At 38.5% G+C, this 21,497-nt stretch overlaps 1 protein-coding gene and 1 long non-coding RNA gene across 4 annotated transcripts in view; one reads left to right on the top strand and one right to left on the bottom strand.

Moving 5' to 3' along the window:
- The window catches only part of SEC63 (SEC63 protein translocation regulator), a 37,532-nt gene extending 34,767 nt beyond the window's left edge, over positions 1 to 2,765 (bottom strand). Inside the window, exon 1 of the mRNA XM_034409113.3 lies at positions 2,420 to 2,765. Coding sequence (XP_034265004.1) covers positions 2,420 to 2,543 — 124 coding nt within the window. The 5' untranslated portion in view covers positions 2,544 to 2,765. The remainder of the gene's footprint in view (positions 1 to 2,419) is intronic.
- Positions 2,766 to 2,909: 144 nt separating this feature from the next.
- LOC132711094 (uncharacterized) lies at positions 2,910 to 20,466 on the top strand. Of its 3 annotated transcripts, none has more exons than XR_015731395.1 (3): positions 2,910 to 2,993; positions 16,480 to 16,595; positions 20,100 to 20,466. It is a non-coding gene; the product is annotated as an uncharacterized LOC132711094 (long non-coding RNA). The 3 variants fall into 3 exon arrangements; XR_015731394.1 differs by having other exon boundaries at positions 2,933 to 3,009; XR_009621881.2 differs by lacking the exon at positions 2,910 to 2,993 and adding an exon at positions 13,336 to 13,415.
- Positions 20,467 to 21,497: the final 1,031 nt, after the last annotated feature.

Genomic DNA, 21,497 nt, shown 5'->3' on the forward strand with positions numbered 1-21,497 from the left:
GACAAGCCTGTTCTGTGTTGCGATGGAAAACACGGCAAGAGTCAATGGACTGAAATGAAGAGAAGATTCTAGCTAAATGTTAGAAAGAACTACAAGGTAGCAAGAGATGTTAAGCATCCATGGAGCAACTAGAGACTAACAATCACCTGTTGGGATTTCTGCAGAGAGCAAGAGGAAGTACAGGTTGTCCTCGACTTATGATCACAACTGAGCCCAAAATTTATGTTGCTAAGTGAGAAATTTGTTAAGTGAGCTTGGCCCCATTTTACGACTTTTCTTGCCACATTTTTTATGTGAATCGCTGGAGTTGTTACATGAATAAAACAACTGTTATGTGAATCTGGCTTCCCCACTGACGTTGCTTGTCAGGTGGTCGCAAAAGGGGGAAATCACACGACTCCGGAAACACCGCAACCCATCATACAGGTGAGTCAGTTGTCAAGCATCCAAATGTAAATCACGGTGACCATGGGGATGCTGCAAGGGCCATGACTGTGAAAGAATGGTCATCACTGTGAAAGAATGGTCATGAGTCACTTTTTTAGCCCCGGTATAACTTCCAACATTCGCTGGAGGAATTGTTGCAAGTCGAGGACTACCTGTACAAGCCTCTTTACATTGTGGGATTAATCTCAGGTGTAGTTCCTGCTCTTTCCATCCCTCAATGGTTTATATAGTTTACTTTATTGTCATTGCACATGGTACAACGAAATTAAATGCCGTCTTTAGTGTACATTATAACTACAAAAATAAAAACACAAACATACATCCTTTACATACTATATAATTGAAATTGAAAACCCAATGGACTGTTGCCTTCTGGCAGAAGAGCCTTGGTGGCGCAGCAGACTAAAACACTGTTAAGTAACACCAGCTGCCTGCAATTACTGCAAGTTCAAATCTCACCAGGCTCAAGGTTGACTCAGCCTTCCATCCTTTCGAGGTAGGTAAAATGTGGACCCAGTTTGTGGGGGCAATAAGCTGACTTTGTATAAAAAAGAACACCGCTTAGGGGGGGAGCGAAAGCCCTACTAAGCAGGTATATACAAAAGTATGAAGGCTATTGCTTAACGCATTGTAAACCTCCTTGAGTCTCTGGAAAAGAGTGGCATATAAATCGAATAAATAAATAAATACACAACAATTAAAACTCGGACCACATGTTTTCTGAATAGTTTTTATCCCAGAGCTATATATTTGCACTTAACAATGAACTAAAGGGCCATCATCAGTGAGCTGTTGGACAGCATTGCTTGGTCTGTTGTGTGGATGTTTGGGTGGTTTAGGGGTAGGGAATTTGTGCTGGGTGGAAGTGTGTTTGGGGATTGTTGTGTGTTGGACCTGGTCTTTGGGTGTTAAGTGAATTTCGTTGTATGAGTATACTGTGTATACACATACAATGACAATAAAGTTATTATTATATTGCACTCTACCAGAGGTCTCCAACCTTTGGAGCTTTGCTGGCTGATGAATTCTGGGAGTTGAAGTCCACAAGTCTTACAGTTGCCAAGGTTGGAGACTCCCTGCACTATATTTATTTATTGGTTCGATTTATATGCCGCCCTTTTCCGGAGACTCAGGGCAGCTTACAATGTGTTAAGCAATAGCCTTCATACTTTTGTATATACCTGCTTAGTAGGGCTTTTGCCCCCCCCCCAATAAGCGGTGTTCTTTTTTATACAAAGTCAGCTTATTGCCCCCACAAACCGGGTCCTCATTTTACCAACCTCGAAAAGATGGAAGGCTGAGTCAACCTTGAGCCTGGTGAGATTTGAACTTGCAGTAATTGCAGGCAGCTGGTGTTACTTAACAGTGCTTTAGTCTGCTGCGCTACCAAGGCTCTTATATATATATATACACCGTAGAATTCAGTATGGTTATTGCCCTGGGACAGAAGCTGTTTTTCAGCCTATTTGTCCTTGTTTTTATTAATAATAATAATAGTTCCAACAAAAAAAAAAAGGTGCCCAGGATGAGACAGATCGTTAAGAACGTTTTGAACAATAGATACACTTAACCTGAGAATCAGGGGCTGAATTAACCACCAAGAACTCACCCAACCGCTTCCTCCACGGCACAAACAGTAGGAGAGAAAGACCTGCAAGGCGTTACTCCAAGCCGAGCCACAACTCCTCTAACTAACCTGGGATTTCCCACCTGCTCGGACCGGGAAGGAGAACCCAGGACCGGGGTAGGGTGGGTGGCGGGGGAAGAGAAGCGAAGGCCCTGCAATGCTCCGCGGGGAGGCGGTTAAGGGGAAACCCCCCACCCGGCGTCCCTTTCTCGAGGCCCGGCTAGGCTAGGCTAGGCTAGAGGAAGGGAGAACCGAAAAGGGGAGGCAAGCCTGAGGGCTCCGGGGCCTGCCGCCACCGCCACCGCTCGAAGGGAAAAGCCGAGATCCGTGGGCGGAGGTACTCACCGGCGTGCTGGTCCCGCGGCCACAGGTAGTAGGTGGCGGGGATAACGATGAGGGCTACGAAGCTGGTGAGGAAGTAGAAGAAAGTGTTGCCGCTGTCATCGTACTGGAACTGCTGCCCGGCCATGGCTGCCCGCACGCCCCGCCCCCCCGCTCGGCTTGCGTGCTCGCTCCTTCAAGCGGCCCCAGCGGCCGCCTCTTGCAAGGATCCCGCGAGAATGAGGAGGGAGGAGGAGGAGGAGGGAGGAGGAGCGGGAAGAGCAAGCACCCTTCGCTGGCTCGCTCACCCGCCCGCCCCGCCGGCCGCTCTCGGCGCCAGTTCACGCTTTTGTTGCCCCGCCCCCTCCCGCTCGCCTCCGGCAAAGCCGACACACTCCTCACAAGGAAGGCGACGTGTCACTGCGCAAGCGCCATCGCAACCATTGTGACGTCTCAGCGGCAAGGGGCGCTTCCGGGTCCTCGGCCGGTCCCGAGTAGGATTGGATGAGCCGACGGGTTTTCTCTTCGCCCGATTGGCTGGCGGAGGTGGGGGGGGGGAAAGGGTCCGGCGGGAGAGTTCGAAAGAACGCCCAAGCAGGTGTGACTGCTTTCAGGTGACGTCATAGTAGTGGGTGGAGAAGGTGTGGGGTTTTTTTTTTAAAAAAAAATTAAGTTTCCTTCCAAACTTGCAGCTTCCTTGTTAAGAAGTGGTCTGCCTGTTTGTGAGATTATTTTCCCCCTCTAGTCGAGCTCTGGTATTCTTTGGAAATTTCTAGGTATTTTTACCACTTGCCAGCGTGAAAATGTTCTGCAATTGAATCAGTTCTGGATCTGTTTTAATAACACATTTGTATCTTATGATTTGTGTTGATTGCTTTTATTTAGTATCTTACGACTATCACTGAGTGTCCTATCTTATCTTTTATGATTGTATGATTATGATCATGATTTATCACTTGTTGCTTGTATGTACACTAAGAGCTTATGCACCGGAGACAAATTCCTTCTGTGTCTATTTGCTGCAACCAGTTGTTTAGGTTTGCACAATGTGTCATTAAGAAACTACAAAGGCTGGTTTCTCACAGTAGTACCTATTATTTTTATTTATTTATGTATTAGCTGACCACATCAATTATATTAGTCCACATCAATCACATATCAATCTCACAGACTGCTTGATTGGGTTTACAGTATATACATATTAAGCTGTAAACATGGTTTACTGGTTTACCAACCATTCTGGCTAGATTGTATAATGTATTAAGCCACAAGCAAGCCCTGTTTTAACAATGTAATCTGAAAAATCTCCATTTCATTGTTTCCATTTTGTTCTTTTGATTCCAAAGATTGCTTGTTAAGAGAAAGGGAACTGCTGAGGAAACAAGGTTGAATATACTACTTTCTAGGCCAGCTGACAAACTGGAAATTGTGACTCTGTTTCTAAACTGTTACAGTTCCAAATTATTTGTGAGTGGATTATCTGTAATTTCCCAGCATCTGTTGGGCAGTCTATGTAAAATATTAATTAATTGTGCTGGCAGTCTATTGTGATTTCACTCTAATCACAATACAAACATGCCCTGGCATTTTTTAATTGCATTGTATCCCCATAAAATTGGCTTTATTTTGACCTCAGCCCTTCTGTGAGACAGGCTTAAGTTCTTCTTAGCCAATCTGGTTTTAAAATAACCTGCAGGAATGTCAAGGCAATGAAAATCTGATGCACCTGTGAGCGTCAAGTGACAAGTAGGGGACGGGGTAAGCCTAGCACTTATTAGACACTTCATCCTAGTTTGGCATGCCCCTTTCCTGTAGTTCTAGCCATCCTTTTTTCCTCCAGGAGAAAACAGCAGGATACAGCTGAACCTTGTTTGTACCAGAAGTTCTCCACAACTTGGCCAAACAGTTGATCAGCTACTCAGAGTAACATTATAAATCTAGAAACTCAGCTCTCTTAAAATCTAGGCTTTGAAAAAGTCATTTCTTACATTTTCCAAGGCAGTTTTTTCTGTCCTCACCAATTGTTTTGCAAGCTTGTTTTGACTACACCCAAAAGTGCTTTTTCAAGAGGCAACTAGATTTTCTTTGAAGGTGTTTCGCTTCTCATCCAAGAAGCTTCTTCAGCTCTGACAACTGTTTTGAATACAGTTCAGGATTCTTTGAAGCTTCAAGTTTGTTTCGAACCAATACCATAACTACTACTTGTACAAAGTTAGAGTGAACACTGTTTTTTATTTGTTTGCAAAAATTGGAAGGTCCTGGTCTTGCTTTCCCACACTTAGCATCTTTAGTTTCTACTACTTCGTTAACTGTATTAAAACTGTGATTTGATGAACCATGATTTACTGAATAAGCCACCACTGAAAGGATGCATTATACAACATGCTATGTCACAACCAAAATAACTACAGCATTGTTTAGCACAATGACTGAATCCATGTCCGTATGAAGAAATGAAACCGAAGGAGAGCACAATTTGCTTAGTCTTTGTCATTGAGAAAGAAAACTGCATTATCTGTAACTAACACACAATCCCCAGGAAGTTAACAGGGAATATGGAAATTTATTGGCTTTTTCCATAGCAACCTTAACTAAATAAATGAGGTATGCTTAGTATGTTGTGGAACTTGGAAGCATCCGAAAATGGGCAATTGACCAAGTCAACTAACTTCCAAAGACATTAAATTTAAGCCGAAACAGCATGTCATGGATAAGCTTAAATTATTTAATTAAATTTAATTCTATCTGGTGATTGTACCATGGGAGCATCTGAACCCAATCTGCTTTACATAACTAATCCTTGGGGTGCGGGGAGCTAGAATAGAGAACTGAAAAGCAATTCTATTTGTTATCAAATTCATTATAAGGCTTGGCAGCACAAAATGTAGTCCCAAAGTTTGGCTGAGGTGGCCAAATAATATCTATTTGCCTGAAAAACTGGAAGAGGATGAAGACCCATGAAGCTTTGACAGTCTTCTCTCAGGGATCAGTAGATGGAAGAATAGAACTCTATTTCTTGAGGCGTATCTTCTGACCAGTATAATTACATTACCAGTAAGAATATATCAGTGAGAAATTGGATTAGGTTAAGAATGTTCTATTACCAGAACCATTAGGAAGATCTGTCTTTGGGATAATATCTACTTCTCTGTGCTGGGGGCAGTGAAGGAGACATCTTCACAGTCTTTGCTATCGCTATCTTTTCCTCTCTTCGGAGCAGCATAGTGAATATAGGATTTTTTGGCTACATCTCCATTTTGGTAACCCTCCTATGAACTTAATTCTTGTTCAATAATGTTCTTTTCAGATGCTATTCCCAGAACTAAATATTACTTGAAATGGGATCTGATCAATGTGGACTAGAGTGTACCAATTATTTTCTGCGGTCTGGACTTCAGACTCCTGTTAATGCATCCTAAACTAGTATTTGCTTTTAATGGTTGCATTCAGGGGTGAAATGCTCCCGGTTCGGACTGGATCACCCAATCTGGTAGCGATGGCGGCAGGTGGTTCGGAGAACCGGTAGCAAAAATTCCTGTGTCCCCCCACCCCATGCCCAGTTGAGCCGCGAGATCATCAGAAGCTGTTTTTTTTACTTTTAAAAGCATTTTTTCTACAACCTCTTCGGCAGAAAAAATGCTTTTAAAAGTAAAAAAAAAAGCCTCTGATGATCACGCAGCTCAGCTGGGATCGTCAGAGGCTTCTAAAAGCATTTTTTTTCTGCAACCTCTTCAGCCAAAGAAATTGTAGAAAAAATGCTTTTAAAAGTAAAATAAAAAATAAAAAAAAATTCAGATTTCACCCCTGGTTGCATTGCACTATTAGCTTGTGTTTTACTTGTGATTACTATAACACCTGGATCTGTTTCATTCTCCATATACTTTATTTGTCTCTCCCACTCACCCACACACACACCCACACACACTTTTTTTTTTTTTGTCTTCCCAGATGTAGGAGTTTAGGTCTCTTTCTATTCAATTTCACCTTGGGTGTTTCAATCCATTGTTCAAGACTGTCTAAATCTTTTCCAGTAAGCATTGTTATTGTCAGATTGTTATCAATCCCAGCGCAATGGAAGGCACATGAATCTAGGGTTGTCATGCATTAATAGTTAGGGTAAAATGTTTGTTAAGGGAAGCATTATTGCAGGAGACATTTGTTATGATGGCATTAGGATTTAGAGCCAAATTTTGTTGAATCTTTCTTTCACACTGCTGGCTTTCTTACACCTCCTTCTCTAATATTTGCTTTCTTCCACATATTGTAGGTGGTCCAAGAAGGAATTATACTGCTTATAGTGCTAGGATATAAATTCCCAATGAATGTAGTGAAAAGAGGGCAATCTTTTAGGGACTACATTGTACATTGACTAAAGCAGAAGTATTTTGACTAATTGTCCAGCATCAGTCTTGCTTCTGTATTTCAGATTTTCAGAAACTCTTTGTGATCAGCAGATGGCAGCCTAACTACATTCTTAATGCCATTGCTGTTGTCAGGAAGGTCAAAGAAGTTTCCTTTCTCTAAATCAGCAATGAATACTTATTTAAATGCTTATATTTCTCCAAAAAGTAATATTAGTGCTGTTTTATTTTATGCTTGAGTCTTTATGCAAATAGATCATCACATCAGTACACTCAGAATTGCCAAACTTGTTTCCATGATACACACCATTCTCATAGAAAAAGCTGTATTTCATGTTTTCCTTTGACTTTTTTGCCATTTGTATCCAAATAGGATCATGACTTATTACAGTAAATAAAATATCTTTTTTGGTTTGTTCTTTGTGTACTGTAAGAAACAAAACCAGCTCCTTTTTAACTTTTCTATCTCTAAAAATGGACAATACATAGACTGTATTGAAAACCTGCTAATGGCATTATACTGTAGTTACAAAGGAATTGATGCTTCCAAGCATTTAAGGACATACTGTATAAATACCTCTTTTACAGATTCTTTTTTCCTTCTATAAATTGTTACGTTGCATCTGTAAAACTGCATGGAAAATATAAGAAAGCACCAATCAGTGATTAATAGCACTGGGGAATTAGCATCTGCCTTGTATATGGATTGTTATGGGGTTGCTATCAGTGGTGGGTTTCTACTAGTTCGCCCTGGTTTGGGCAAACTGGTAGCAGCGGGGGCGGGAGGCTCCGACCACCTGCCCAGATGTCATCATGGATGCTCTACCCATGTGCAAAGTACTGCGTGCAAGTGAAGCGAGCGAGCACACGCACTCACAGTTCCAAACCAGTAGCGAAGCTAAATAAAACCCACTACTGGTTGCTATGTCTTCTCTAAAGGACTATAGGCTAGAACTGGAAAATGAAGACACAACCAAGAAGAAAACAAGAACAATCCATTTCTATGTTGTTGTCAAAAAAAGTCTATTAATTCATGAAGAACTTAATCCTTACTTAAACACTTGAGTCTGACCATTCCCAGTCTTTGCTCCACAGACAGGCTAAGACAAGTGCCAGAATTCCCAACTGAGAAACTCCTGCCAGACTGAAGATTCTGAAGGCTGTCATTTCAAACTTTTGAGTTATGAGATTGAGGAAAGTTGTATTAGTAGACACTTGGTGTGTTCTATTTGCCAAGAAATGGCCAGCTGCAGTCATGGGAGAGTTTTGAATTGTTTAGAAAATAACTTATCAAAATCTTCTGAAATGTGCTAAAGGATAAACATGGTAAAGGGATATCTTACCGACTACAGTCAGTGAGATATTCTATTTTAAAATAATGAAAATAAACATACTACTACAATATTTGGGGGGAGAAAATATACATAAGTATGTTTATTTTAGGAGTGCTTATGAGTTTTATATAATTTAAGTAATTCCAAATATTTGTTGAGGTTTTCTCAAATTGTATACAATAATCAGTCAACATAATGAACTGTCAAATATGAGGCATATTTCTGAGGAAAAATACCAGTGGATTTACTAAGGAGAAAAGAATCACATTTCTCTTCCATCTAAAGGTTAAAATTCTTCACATTAGTGGCATGCATAGGGCATGTATGCACACACACTGTGTCTTGATATGCTGCAAGTATATGTGATTTTGACAACAACATGTCGTGATAGTGGCAAATATGTTGACATACAGGGTAGTCTCCACTGAGCAATCGTGACTTACATAAAATAGCATGAGTATGCATGGAGTAAAACTGGGTTTTGGTTATTGCTGAAATGTGCCAGTCCTTACTTGCACAGCCCTTACACCAAATGCAGCATGTCGTGGCACAAGCAGGGCCAAGAAATAATTAGAGAACAGATTGGAGATATAGAGTTACAAAACAAGTTAAGCCATAGGAAAAAGATCTCCCAACCATTAAGAGAAATACAGAGGTTTTGTTCACACCTGCAAAACATTTGTACTCAGTTACATGCTCCAATTATAGATGGGCCTTTTCCAGGGCTTGCTTTAAAGCTCTCCATTGGGGCATCTTGGAAGGCAGCTTCTAAAACATCCCAGGATTGCAAAGGCGCAGTACTCACGTAGATCAAGTATCATTGAATCCATGGAATATGTTTTTTTTTCTAGAGTGGGCCTTTTATACAACTTTTTAAAAATCTTCCAAGTTGTACTGAAAAATTTAATGTGCCGTAAATTACAGCTGATAAAATCCTAAAGTTGCCTAAGCTGTAGAAAAATTTTGAGTTAACAAGAGTTAACCTTGTTCATGTATGGAAGTAGTTGAGCCTTTTAATATTAGTTTATTAGTATTTCTTGTATTGGATCTGATGTTGGTTTTCTAGTCAATGACTTCAATAAAGTTTTGATTTGATCTGACATGGGCACAAACTAGGCCACACCTTTTCTATCTTAGTAAGCAAAACATTTTGTACCTACGTAGTAAATAGTAAAACACTGCGAAAGTCCCCATCGACCAAAGCCATGCTGGGCAATAGAAGCCAGTATTCACAATATCATCTGGTAAAAACTATGGCATATACCAAATTGTGATTTGGAATGTAAAGGAATAAATGTTGATAAGCATGAATTAATTAATGGGTTTTATTTTTTAGAAAAATAAGTGCATTATATACCTGTGAAACTTTAAAAAATGGACTCAAGTATAATAGATCTGAATGAAGTTGGCCGGATCTTATACAGTGGACTCGATCAACACATGCAGGGAAATGAAGATGTAGGTTTAATTATGACTGAAAGACTGAGTTGTAGCTCAGAAAGTATGAAACGTATCTTAGTAGCATATAGTAATATAGGGATGGGCCTGTGTGCCAGCCCTTTGGGATGTAATATATTATTTGACAGAGTCTGAACAATACAATTAACCTAGAAGTTAAATAATAAGGAGGCAAGGCTTATAATTTCATTGCAATAAGGATAGAATCAGTAAGAGTTCAATTAGCATTACATTTAATCTACATGAAGTAACTCTTGTGTAGTAGCATGAGGTATTAAGAATAAGTAAATGTTAACCAAGCTTGTTATGTCTTTCAAGATTGAAGCTGTTCCACAAAAATTTGTATCTTCAAAAGATGTTTTAAATGTGGAGCAGTCAGAAAAAAAGTGAAACAATCTGGAAGAAAAGTAAAACACTGTGGGAAGAGATACAAGCGTTAGAAAGTAGATTAATCTCCTAACAGGATGGATGGAAGGTTGATATAAGAAAAGAAGGTGTAGAAGGTGTTTTCAAACAGGTGGAAAAAATAAAGTAATGTTATAGAGCAGTGGTTCTCAACCTTTTCTTCATCACAGAGCCCCTTTAAATACCTTTTGTGGCCACGGAACATGGTCAGGGCTTCCAAAGACTTAACTCAAAATTTAAATCATAACATTTTTTCAAGCCTTCATGGACCCATTGTGACAACATCACAGCCCCCAGGGGTCCATAGACCACAGGTTGAGAACCACTGTTATAGAATGGGTAGAGAGAAATGGGTAGAATTATGAAAACCTGAAATAGAAGACTTCATAACTGATAACTTGAAAAGACTATGGATGACAAATATATATTCATTGAGGGTGAAACATACTAGTAGTACATAATAGAGAGAAATGTGGTCAAAGAGCATGGAAGAATTAGAAGAGGTGGAAAAATGCATAATAATGGAAATCAAATGTTGTTGGGAAAGTCAGGTGAAGAGGGCTAAAAAAAGGAACCTCCAGCAAAGTGAATGGGATACATATTAAGGGTGATAAATGTTTTGAGAGGGAAAAATGAGGCAATGCTAAATGGTTTTGGAGTTTGTATTGGCCTTCTAGTGATGTATTGAAGAACGGAATTGAAGCAAACTCTGGAAAGATTAATACCCAACAAAAATGACTAAAGAAGAAGACATAAATGTTGTAAAACATCAAAAAAAAAATCTGTAAGGTTTCAGATGTAGCTAGTGCATCTGGATCAATTCAAATATGGATGTAGTTTGCTTATGGAGTGATTGTGTAACTTGTTAAATATGTATGGAGACTGCATCTGTGCGTCACGACTGAAAGAAAGCTATTGTTCTCTATACAAATAGAAAGAGGAACACAACAATTATAGTGGGGGGGATGGGGGAGTGTTAGTTTGCTAAACATACCTGGGAGCTTGTTTGGCAGAATGTTGTTCAAAACGGTACAAAGTGTGAGAATGAGTACAATTTCAGAAATGCAATGTTTGTTGTGCAGAGGGTGTACAAACCAGGTTTTGTTCTGCAGGAGGTAATGTATGAATGTGAGGCTGTGTATGTGTATAGTTGAAGATTGATTGTTGAATGCAATGAGCAATATGTAAGTAAACCATGCATGATAATAAATGGAATGCCTTACATATGGGTCAATATTGAGCGGGACATAAGACAAGAATACGTGATTTTCTTTGGTTGTTTAATGTATTTATGAATAAATGTATAAAGGGTGCTTTTGATTATGTTTGTGGTGCCTTGTTTACATAGATAGCACAGCTAGACAAGAGAATGCAAAAATAATAACATGCATACAGTGACATAATAATGGAAACTTCACATTTTTGTACCAAACTAGACTGAATTAGCTAATTCACTGGATTTGTGTCATGACATAATGACATGCTTTTTGTCATTTGCCTCCGAGGAGGCTTATGGTTGTTTAAGAAAGTACATTTATATGCATATGATGCTGTGTTGTAGACTGAGGACTTGGATTATTTCCAGCAAATGTTAGATAGATTGTATGTTGCAACAAAGAGCATGGCTCTGAAAGTATCAAAGGCCACTGGTTATCTGACAAGGAAAATGAAATGAACAATTGCAACCTATAACTAAATGGGGTGGTGGGGTAGATAAAAGAAATATGTACATCTTGTAGAATATTTACTAAAAGGGGAAACATGTATGGAGAAATTTTAAGACATACAAGTGCAAAATAACGAACAGCATTTATATATCATGAGGAATGAATGTTGAAAGAAGTAAAAATTAGTATGTATAGAATTGTGTTTTTGCCCATTCCGTTTCATGGAAGTGAGAGTTGGGTATATCAAGAGGGCCAAAAACTAAGATAAATATAGTTGGAATGAGTTACTTTTTTAGTTTGCATGTGATAAATTAAAAAAAAATATTAAATTTTTGCAGCCTATCTTGACATGGGGCTACTCTAGGCAGATAAAATGAATGAGTGCTAAATTAATGCAGATTTAATACAAAAGAGAGTGACTGGTATAAAAAGTGCATTGGTGCGGTTTTGTCATATAGAGAGAATAGGTGAGTGATTTGCAAAACCGATGAAGGAAGAGTCAATGGGTCAAGGATAACTGAGGAGCTAATGAGATTCTCCAAAGAGAAGGGTGAGACATTTCAGAACCAAAAAAATAATATATGAGGAGATGTATGGATGTGATAGAAGCAACTTATGGAGATGTTGAGGGTATGGTATTGGTAGAAATTAGATTGAGTTATACAGTACTGTATTTTCTTCTCCTTATCTCATGGACAGGGACCTTTACTAATTATTTCCCTGCAGCATTTTGCACAGTGTTGGTGATGCAAAAAAAGGAAGAGTGTAGTGGCAGTATGTGTTTGTGAGCATTTTATACCTGAGTCATAAAGACCTGGATTTTAAAAAGCATGTGTATCAAATATGTTTAACAAAGCCTTTAATCTGAAGTACATTAGAGAACAATTTTGCTATAATTTTAATAGAATCTTCAGATTAGGGAGCTGAACTGTTACAGTATGATAACAATACCAACTCCTTCATTCTTCCTTCACTGACTCCTAAAAGGAAATCTGATTATAGGATTCCTCTAATGAATAAAATGCTTTGTTTCTGGGTAAAACATATGCTTTGGATATATTTTTAGAGGAAACAGAAATCCCCCACCAAGAAAACATGTGCTGCTGAAGAAAAGAGTTTATTATTATACCTGTGAGAGGTCAAAGTCTGCGGGCCTCTAGCTTATGGTATTATGGCAGATTACAAGAACATTCTGTTGTATTAGTCAGAATGTTTCCAGACATCAAGAGCAGGAAGCTGTGCACTAACAAATTAGCCTTGCTTTGACTTTTCCCCCTTTAGGTCTTGTGATAGGTCAGCTGTTGATGGCATCCTCCTGTCCAGTCACAAGATCACATGGCAGAACCTCTTTCAATGAGCAGCTGAGGGCTTTAAGATGAAGAACCATCTTTCTCAGCTGAAGAATCTCTTTTGTGACAGGGCACGCTTTTGCTAGACTGAAACCACAGGCGCCCATCACTGGCCCTAAGGAAAAAGGAAGGAGCAAAATAATCGTGCCAGATGACTTTCTTTGGGAAAGAAAATATTCCAGCAAGAGAAAGAATGAAACACAACAATAAAATCAGATGTGACAGAGGAGAGAACAAAAAATAAAACAGGATACACCTCCCATTGTATAATGAATGGCATGTGCTAGATCAGTTGTTTGGCATTAAGTGAGAGTTACTGTGAAGCTTGGTTTACACATCACATTAAGCCATAATATGTTTGATTTTAGTTTAGGTTTGTTGGAAGAACTATCCATCTGGTTCAGTTCCAAGGCGGGAAAAAGACACTGGAAACATGGAGGCCAGAGGTGGGTTTCAGCAGGTTCTGACCAGTTCTGGAGAACCAGTAGCGGACATTTTAAGTAGTTTGGAGAACCGGTAGTAAAAATTCTGACTGGCCCCGCCCCATCTATTCCCTTCTTCCAAAGTCCCAGCTGATCAGGAGGAAATGGGGATTTTGCAGTAACCTTCCCCTGGTGTGGGGTGGGAATGGAGATTTTACAGTATCCTTCCCCTGTCACGCCCACCAAGCCACGCCCACAGAACCGGTAGTAAAAATTTTTGAAACCAACCACTGATGGAGGCTGATTGGAAAGATGGTTTAATGGTGAAGCAGAACCACCAAGCACATGTGATTCTGGGTAGCTGACCACATGGAGTTAAGGGGGGGGAGGGTTATACCTTTTCTTGGACTTTGCACTTGAACTTCCTGTTTCTGTGCAAGAACATGTATTCTATTGGCTGTTGTAGGTGTCATACCTCTGTAGGTTGTCTCAGCTCTCAGGTTTGGTTGAAGTTTGAACTCTGATGCAATGTTCTTAGGAGATTGTGCAATGTAGTGAGCTCTGCTGCTAGTGGATTAATCCTATTATGTCCTGGACGGTCATGCCTTAATCCCATCACCCTGGAGTTGAAGGCCTTTTGTCTTGTAGATAGGCTGGCCCAGTCCTGCTGGGGCTATTAAGAAAGACTTGGGGGCTGTTTTCTGCCTTTAAAAACATATTTCTCCTTTAGGGAAATATAATATTCTGCCTTTTTTAATATTTCTCAAAATATTTCATTCTTCTGGAAGTGGATGGCTTCCCATAGGTTAGAAGTACCCATCCACTGAGATCTGTAAACCATGCTTAGACATATTTATGGCTTAATCTGGTAAACTGTGGTTAAGAAAATCACGGGACTAACATAATTTCTGAACCCACATAATTAACTCAAAATACTTGTGTGGCTGTCACTGCTTCGCTGTACTGTATATTGGGCTATCAGAACAACCCATAGATGGCAGCAGAGAGTGGGTTTTCTGTATCCCTTTGCTGTCCATTTTTTTTATCTTTGTAACCCAATTCTCTTGCTATCTTAGATTGAAATTCATATTGAGTATAGGTTATAAACTGCTGCAGGAAGATCAACATAATGAACTTTTCTTTATGCCTCCAAATGCTGGCTTCCCTTCCATTCCCAGACAGGAGACATACGGCTATGCCAATTGGGGAAGATGAGATTTGTACTTTACGTTGGCACCGTGCTAGGAAAATGTCATTTAAGGTGACATAATTTGTAGAAATTAATGCATAAAATCCTATTAGCTGCAAATAAAGTCCCAGAATAACCTTTAGATCTACCTATTTCTATAGGATATTTGTCTTCAGGATGCATTATCTTAAAAACTGCATGCAACTTTGCTTTTAAATATTCTTAAGTACTGCATATCTGAGATATTTTTTCTTAACTTTTGTAATGGGACATTTGTAGTGAAATACACGTATCGATATAGATTACAAATTACTTAACAGCTTATTCCAATAACTCTTAACAGCTCAAAGTAATAATTTTTCTAGTCCATGCCCTGCATTGTTTTTTAACTACCTGAATTTGAAACAATTTACCCCCAATTGTTAGGACAGTTAGATCCAGAGGACCTTTCCTTGCTTTGGCGTGTTTTTCTTTGAAAAGAAATCATCAAAAATATAAAGCATTTGCAATCTTCCAAGGTTTATGATTCTACAGATTTGTCATAGCTAGCGACAAATAACTTAAATGTTTCAATGCATTTACCAGATCAAACGCAACTCACCCCCGCCAAAAAAATTGACACAGAACTTGCAATGCCCAAATTATCTCCGTGTTCCATGTGAAAAATAACTTGCCCTCCTCATCTTGCTCCTTTCCAGATGCTGAACTGAGAACTGGAATGTGTGGGAGAAGAGAAAAGCAGTTGCTTTTTCAGATATTCCCTACAGAATTGAAAGAGCTCAGATAGATCAAATAATGAAAGAAATGGTTTCATCAAGTAGTTGTCAACTTATGACTGGCCGCTTAGCAACTGCTCAAAGTTGCAACGGATGGCTACTTACAACCTGGTTTCAAAGTTACATTCGCTGCAGCATTCCTTGTGGTCATTTGCCCTTACGACTGACTGAAGGAATGCTACAGCCCCACCAACCCCACTTATTTTCCCCCACAACCCATGCCACCAGCTCCCCACAAGTCTTGGACCCTGCTTCCCACCCCACCAGATCCTGCAGACCCCTACTCAGTCCCCCCAACCCCATTGTGCACTTACCTTTTAAAGATCTCTGAAAAGCTTCGGACATTGCATTAGGGAAGAAAGACTGCCCCTCCTTCCCTTGGCATCCGTAGGCCACGTGGCTGCATCCCAGAAACAGGTACCATTTACAGAGGACTACTTATAACTTACAACTTTCCACTACAACAGACTCTTTTTTAAAAAAATATTTTTTATTTTTCCAAACATAAACATAAAACATATCGATCCGGTTATAGATAGGTACAATCGCTTACATTTTTTTAACAAGCTCCATTCACAATTTCCCATTACATCTTTTAAAATATCTCCTACTATTATTTGGCTGATTTCCAGCATACTCTCCTCCATACCTCCAACTATTGTTTGGCTGATTTCCAGCATATTGTTATTTTGGCTGATTTCTAGCATAATCTCCATACCTCCAACTATTGTTTGGCTGATTTCCAGCATAATCTCCTCCGTACCTCCAACTATTATTTGGCTGATTTCCAGCATAGTCTCCTCCCAGCCTCCAACTATTGTTTGGCTGATTTCCAGCATATTTTATTTTGGCTGATTTCCAGAATATTCTCCTCCAGAACTCCAACTCTTGTTTCGCTGGTACCCAGCATCTCTTATTTTAACAACAGACTCTTTATGAGTTCTTCTGGATCCACTAATTCTCTCATATCCATACTCTTTAATTTTTACAAAACTGCTCACTGTAATATGGTATGTGGAAGCAGTATGAGTTTCTGGCCAAGGAAATTGATGATTCTTGGAACAGGAAAACTATAAATTTTATAAAACAGTATGTGTTTTGTGACTTACTGTGTTTTATTCAGGTTCTTCTGCAGATGAAGAGAAAGAAGCATTCAAGGAAATGAGAAGAGTAATTCTGGGCAGATTGAAAATCATCGATTTGCTCAAGAAGAGTCAAGTTCAAGTTCAAGGAATTCAGGTAGCAGAGGACTCGGAGCCATAGAATAGAATAGATGTGAACCTCTTTGTGTCAGCCATGTTTTGTTTGTGACCACCCCCTCCCCAAACTCCATTTGTGAATATTAAATGGGCAGGGGAAAAACTATGTGCCAGAGAACATCCATATACAATCAATCCTTTGAGAACAAACTATACATGGGATAAAAGTGGGGAGAATAGATAACCCCTTATCCAGTGGTGAAATCCAATTTTTTTTTACTACTGGTTCTGTGGGCGTGGCTTGGTGGGCATGGTGTGGCTTGGTGGGCATGGAAGGGAAAGGATACTGCAAAATCTCCATTCCCACCCCACTCCAGGGGAAGGAGACTGCAAAATCTCCACTCCCACCCCACTCTGGGGCCAGCCAGAGGTGATATTTGGCAGTTCTCCAAACTACTCAAAATTTCCGCTAACGGTTCTCCAGAACCTGTCAGAACCTGCTGGATTTCACCCCTGCCCTTATCCTTTCCAGACAAAATCTTTTCCCCTCTGAAAATATGCCTGACAATGATTGCTCTTTAAAGATAGTCTATTCTTTTGAAGGTATAAACAAAGATAATTTTGTGAGGATTAAATCTATAGGTAAGATTCTACCTTCTCTGATTCAAATTTTTCCAAGTTGGGGATGCAGCTTAGTTTGCTACCCAGTTTTTTGCCCAGAGCTATTTCTAAATTAGCACTGTATTTACTGTGTTGATATAAACCTCTCCTTACATTTGAAAAGCTAATTAGGATCTAAGGTTCAGTTCATTGACAGCAATATTGTAGCACCTGATCATAATAATGGCACCGTTTGGTCCTATAACACCTCTTATTCCCAGCCCGTGACTTTTTATGTGCTTCTGAGAAAAGGCATTGAAAAAAAGCCATTGATCTGATTCCTTAGTAGATGAGAGCAAAAGGTTCTCTTTATATTTAATCTCTTCCATGTTTTGCATTGCATGGAATAAAGCATTTTTAAAAATAACTCTGCAGGTGTTCAAGCATAATGCTTTGAGAAACAAATAATTGTTATGTACCATCATATACATTTATTCCTCCTGTAGCACTCTAGTGTTTTTGTCTGAGTTTCCCATAATCTCTTTAGATATCTGTTTTGAAGTTACATGATTATAGAGCAGGTATGTCCAACCTTGGCAACTTTAAGACCTGTGAACTTCAACTCCCAGAATTGCCCAGCCGGTAAAGATTAAGAGAAAGGATTACAAGGTCCAAGCTTTTGCGGACGACCTTGTTTTCTTCATAGAAGATTCAATAGAAACAACCCCGAAATTAATAAAAGAGATTGAAAAATTTGGAAAGGTAGCAGGCCTAAAAATTAATAAAGAAAAGACAAAAATGATAACAAAAAATATGACAACAAAACAAGTAGAGAAATTAGTAAAAGATTCAGGATTACAGGCAGTTTAAAAAGTGAAATATTTAGGGATAAATTTGACGGCTAGAACTGCAACAATAAAAGAAGATAATTATGAACCTTTAGTCCAGAAAATAAAAGAGGACTTAGATAAATGGGGGAAATTAAAACTGTCCTTGTTGGGGAGAATAGCAGCGATAGAATCAAACATACTTCCAAGATTCCTTTATTTATTCCAAACAATTCCAATAAAATTAGATAAGAAATTTTTTGATAATTTGGACAAAATAATTACAAAATTTGTGTGGGAGGGGAAAAAAATCAAAAATAAAATTAAATATATTACAAAACGACAAAATTAGAGGCCGATTTGGGTTCCCGGCATAGGAAAAATACTATAAGGCTGCAAGCCTATTATGGATCAAAGAATGGATAATCCTGGATAACCAAAGACTGTTAAATCTGGAAGGACATGACTTAATGAAGGGATGGCATGCCTTTATATGGAGCTCTGGAAATAAAATATACAAACATTTCAACAACCACACTATCAGGAAATCTTTAATCAACACATGGCAACAAATCAAATGCAAACACTACATGAAAATTCCCGGCTGGCTATCAACGATAGAAGCAATAACTCACCCCAATATATTATCAAAACAAAAAATGTGAAGATACAGAGAAATAGTAGATGTACAGGGAAAATTGAAAACTAGGGAAGAACTTAAAGAACAAGGAATAGTAATAGCCTGGTGGCCCTATTCACAAATAAAGATAAGATATAGAAAGGACCAAGAGGAGGGAGGAATAGACTTAAAACAAAATCGATTGGACAAATTACTAGAATCTAAAGAAGGGAAGTTAATTTCAAAAATTTATAAATACTTACTTGAATATGATTTGGCAGAAGAATTGGTTAAAGGGCAGATGATAGCGTGGGCGAGGAACATCGGGCACAGTATACAGTTAGAAGAATGGGAAAGAGCATGGGAAAACAATTACAGCATGACAAAATCGGTAGCTTATAAAGAAAATCACTATAAGATGTGGTACCGATGGTATCTGGCCCCCGCAAGGTTAGCAAAAATGTACCCAAACGTAAATCCAGCCTGTTGGATATGTAAAAAAACACAGGGAACTTTTTACCATGCTTGGTGGCTTTGCCCAGAAATTAAGAAATATTGGAACAAAATAAAAACATGGATAGTAGAAATAACAGATTACAAAATTGAATTAGAACCCGAAGTCTTTTTATTAGGCATAATTAAAAAGAATATTAGAAACAATATAAAATATTTAATACTTCACATAATTACAGTGGCTAGACTAGCGTTAGCACAACTCTGGAAAATAGATCGTTTGCCAACCGACCAGGAGCTAATACAAAAAATCTATATATGCGCAGAAATGGACAAATTTAACTTTAGAGTTACAGGACAAGGAAGACTCAAAATATTTTATAATATGGAATAGATGGTACCAGTGGATAAACCAGAGGAGGGGGAATGGGTAAAGATGAAATCCAGAAGAAATCAATTCAATTAAAAACAGCACTGTCAGATGGATAGAAAAGGAAATAAGTCACTGTGTGTGTGTATATGTATATATAATAATAGAAATTAGTCAGTAGGTGAAGTTGTGTACTTGTTTTTGATTAAGAGAAACTTGTATGTTTTAAATGTTTTTTAAGAATGAATAAAGTTTTGTTTTAAAATTAAAAAAAAAAAGTTGCCAAGGTTGGACCTTCTGCTATAAAACCTGACCCTGTCATTAGCAAGTTAGATGACAAGAACTTCCTGGGGCCCCACTAAATTCATATCAATGCTCTTGATATTGCCCAAGGCCTTGTTAGTTCTGAGATGTGAAACTTATAAAAGTGTAACTATTCTGCCCAAAGAAGAAAGCTAGAAGTTTGTTGGAAATGTAACGCCGCTATGGGAACTTATTTTCATATCTGGTGGACCTGTTCCCGAGTAAGAGAATATTGGACCAGAATTCAAAAATGGATTTTAGAAATCATAGGATGTAGGATAAAATTGAACCCAGAAACATTTTTACTAGGCATGAAACCAGAGAACTTAAACAAATCTAATTGGTATCTCGCTCTCCACATCATCATTGCAGCCAGGATCTCGTTTGCGCAAGAATGGAAATCCAAAAATATCCCATCGGAGGCTATGTTAACCGCAAAGATCATGGACTGTGCAGAGGCAGACAAGCTTACCAGACTTCTGCGAGATAGACAAGAATCGGGGCTATATATGAGTTGGGACCGGTGGTATGCTTGGCTGCAAAAAAGAAATCTTAGGAAGAATGTAAAATAATAATCTTAGTGTTACTGTGGGTAAATATTTATAGGAATATTGCATGGCAGCTGAGAATTCCTTCTTCTGGATAATCTTTTCTTTTTCTGATGTTTTGGTTTAATGGAGGTTTGTACTATTTCTAGGCGAAAATTGATGCTTTAAAACTCTATATGTATTATATCACTCTCTGCAATTCTATAGATATTGCTATATTTTTTTTCTATAATTTTTAATAATTTTCAATAAAAATTAAAAAGAGAGAGAGAGCTAGAAGCTAAACTTTCTTGTTTCTTAAAGTTTAGAAGTGGTAGGGAGCATATTTCAGTGTCAGTTAACTGTTCAATAAAGAAGCCTCTTTAAAATGTTTGCAGTAACACACATCTATGAATACTGGTGAATCAGAGTCACACTGAGTTACCCAATATGCAAGCACTGGAATAAAAAGCTGCAATAAGGCCTTTTTTTTTCTTATTAGTTCATACACACTTTATTTGGAGTCATGAATAGTGAATCCCCTTATCACCTGCGTTTAAGTCTCATCCAAAGCTCAATTTTCGAAGAGGAATGTCGTAACCTATTTGCAAATCAAATTCTTTTTGATGAGCTTAAAGAAAGATTTCAAAGGTTAAGTATATTTGCCCCAAAAATATGTATTTTTGTGAAACAGAATTTCTTTCCATGTTATTTTAATATTTTAAAAATACCATTGTCTGGTGGGTAGTCCTGAAGCCCAGAAGGACAGAAATGCCTGGTGCCCAATCTTCTAAAAGTTTTCAGGACAGAACAGTTTTCTGGAACTGCTTGGGTAAGACTGTTTTAAGATAACGCTTGCATTTCCTCTTCCCATTTTTTACATTTTGTTATATATGAATAAAGAGAATTTCCTTCTGTGTAAAAACATCTTTTCCAGTCACTTAGATATGAGAAGTTCCTCAATTACTCAGCAATGTTTCCTATGTGAGATTTTGAAAAGAGTATCTATTATTACTTAAATATTTAATATTAAAACTACAGGGACCTCAATTGTCTGGAATTAATACCGACCTGAAAGCTATATCTATCTATATCACATACATGGGGTGGGTGGGTGCGTCTGTGTGTGTAGTAGTAGAAAGATTGTAGCTACCGTACTTGTCTGTGTCAGTTGATCCTAATATATATAAAGCTGCAACAGTCATATGCTGGTTCACTATTATTTAGGTCTGTGAAGTATTTT

The sequence above is a fragment of the Pantherophis guttatus genome, chromosome 1 (assembly GCF_059756535.1).
Source record: "Pantherophis guttatus breed Tessera chromosome 1, ASM5975653v1, whole genome shotgun sequence".
NCBI classification, from domain to species: Eukaryota; Metazoa; Chordata; class Lepidosauria; order Squamata; family Colubridae; genus Pantherophis; species Pantherophis guttatus.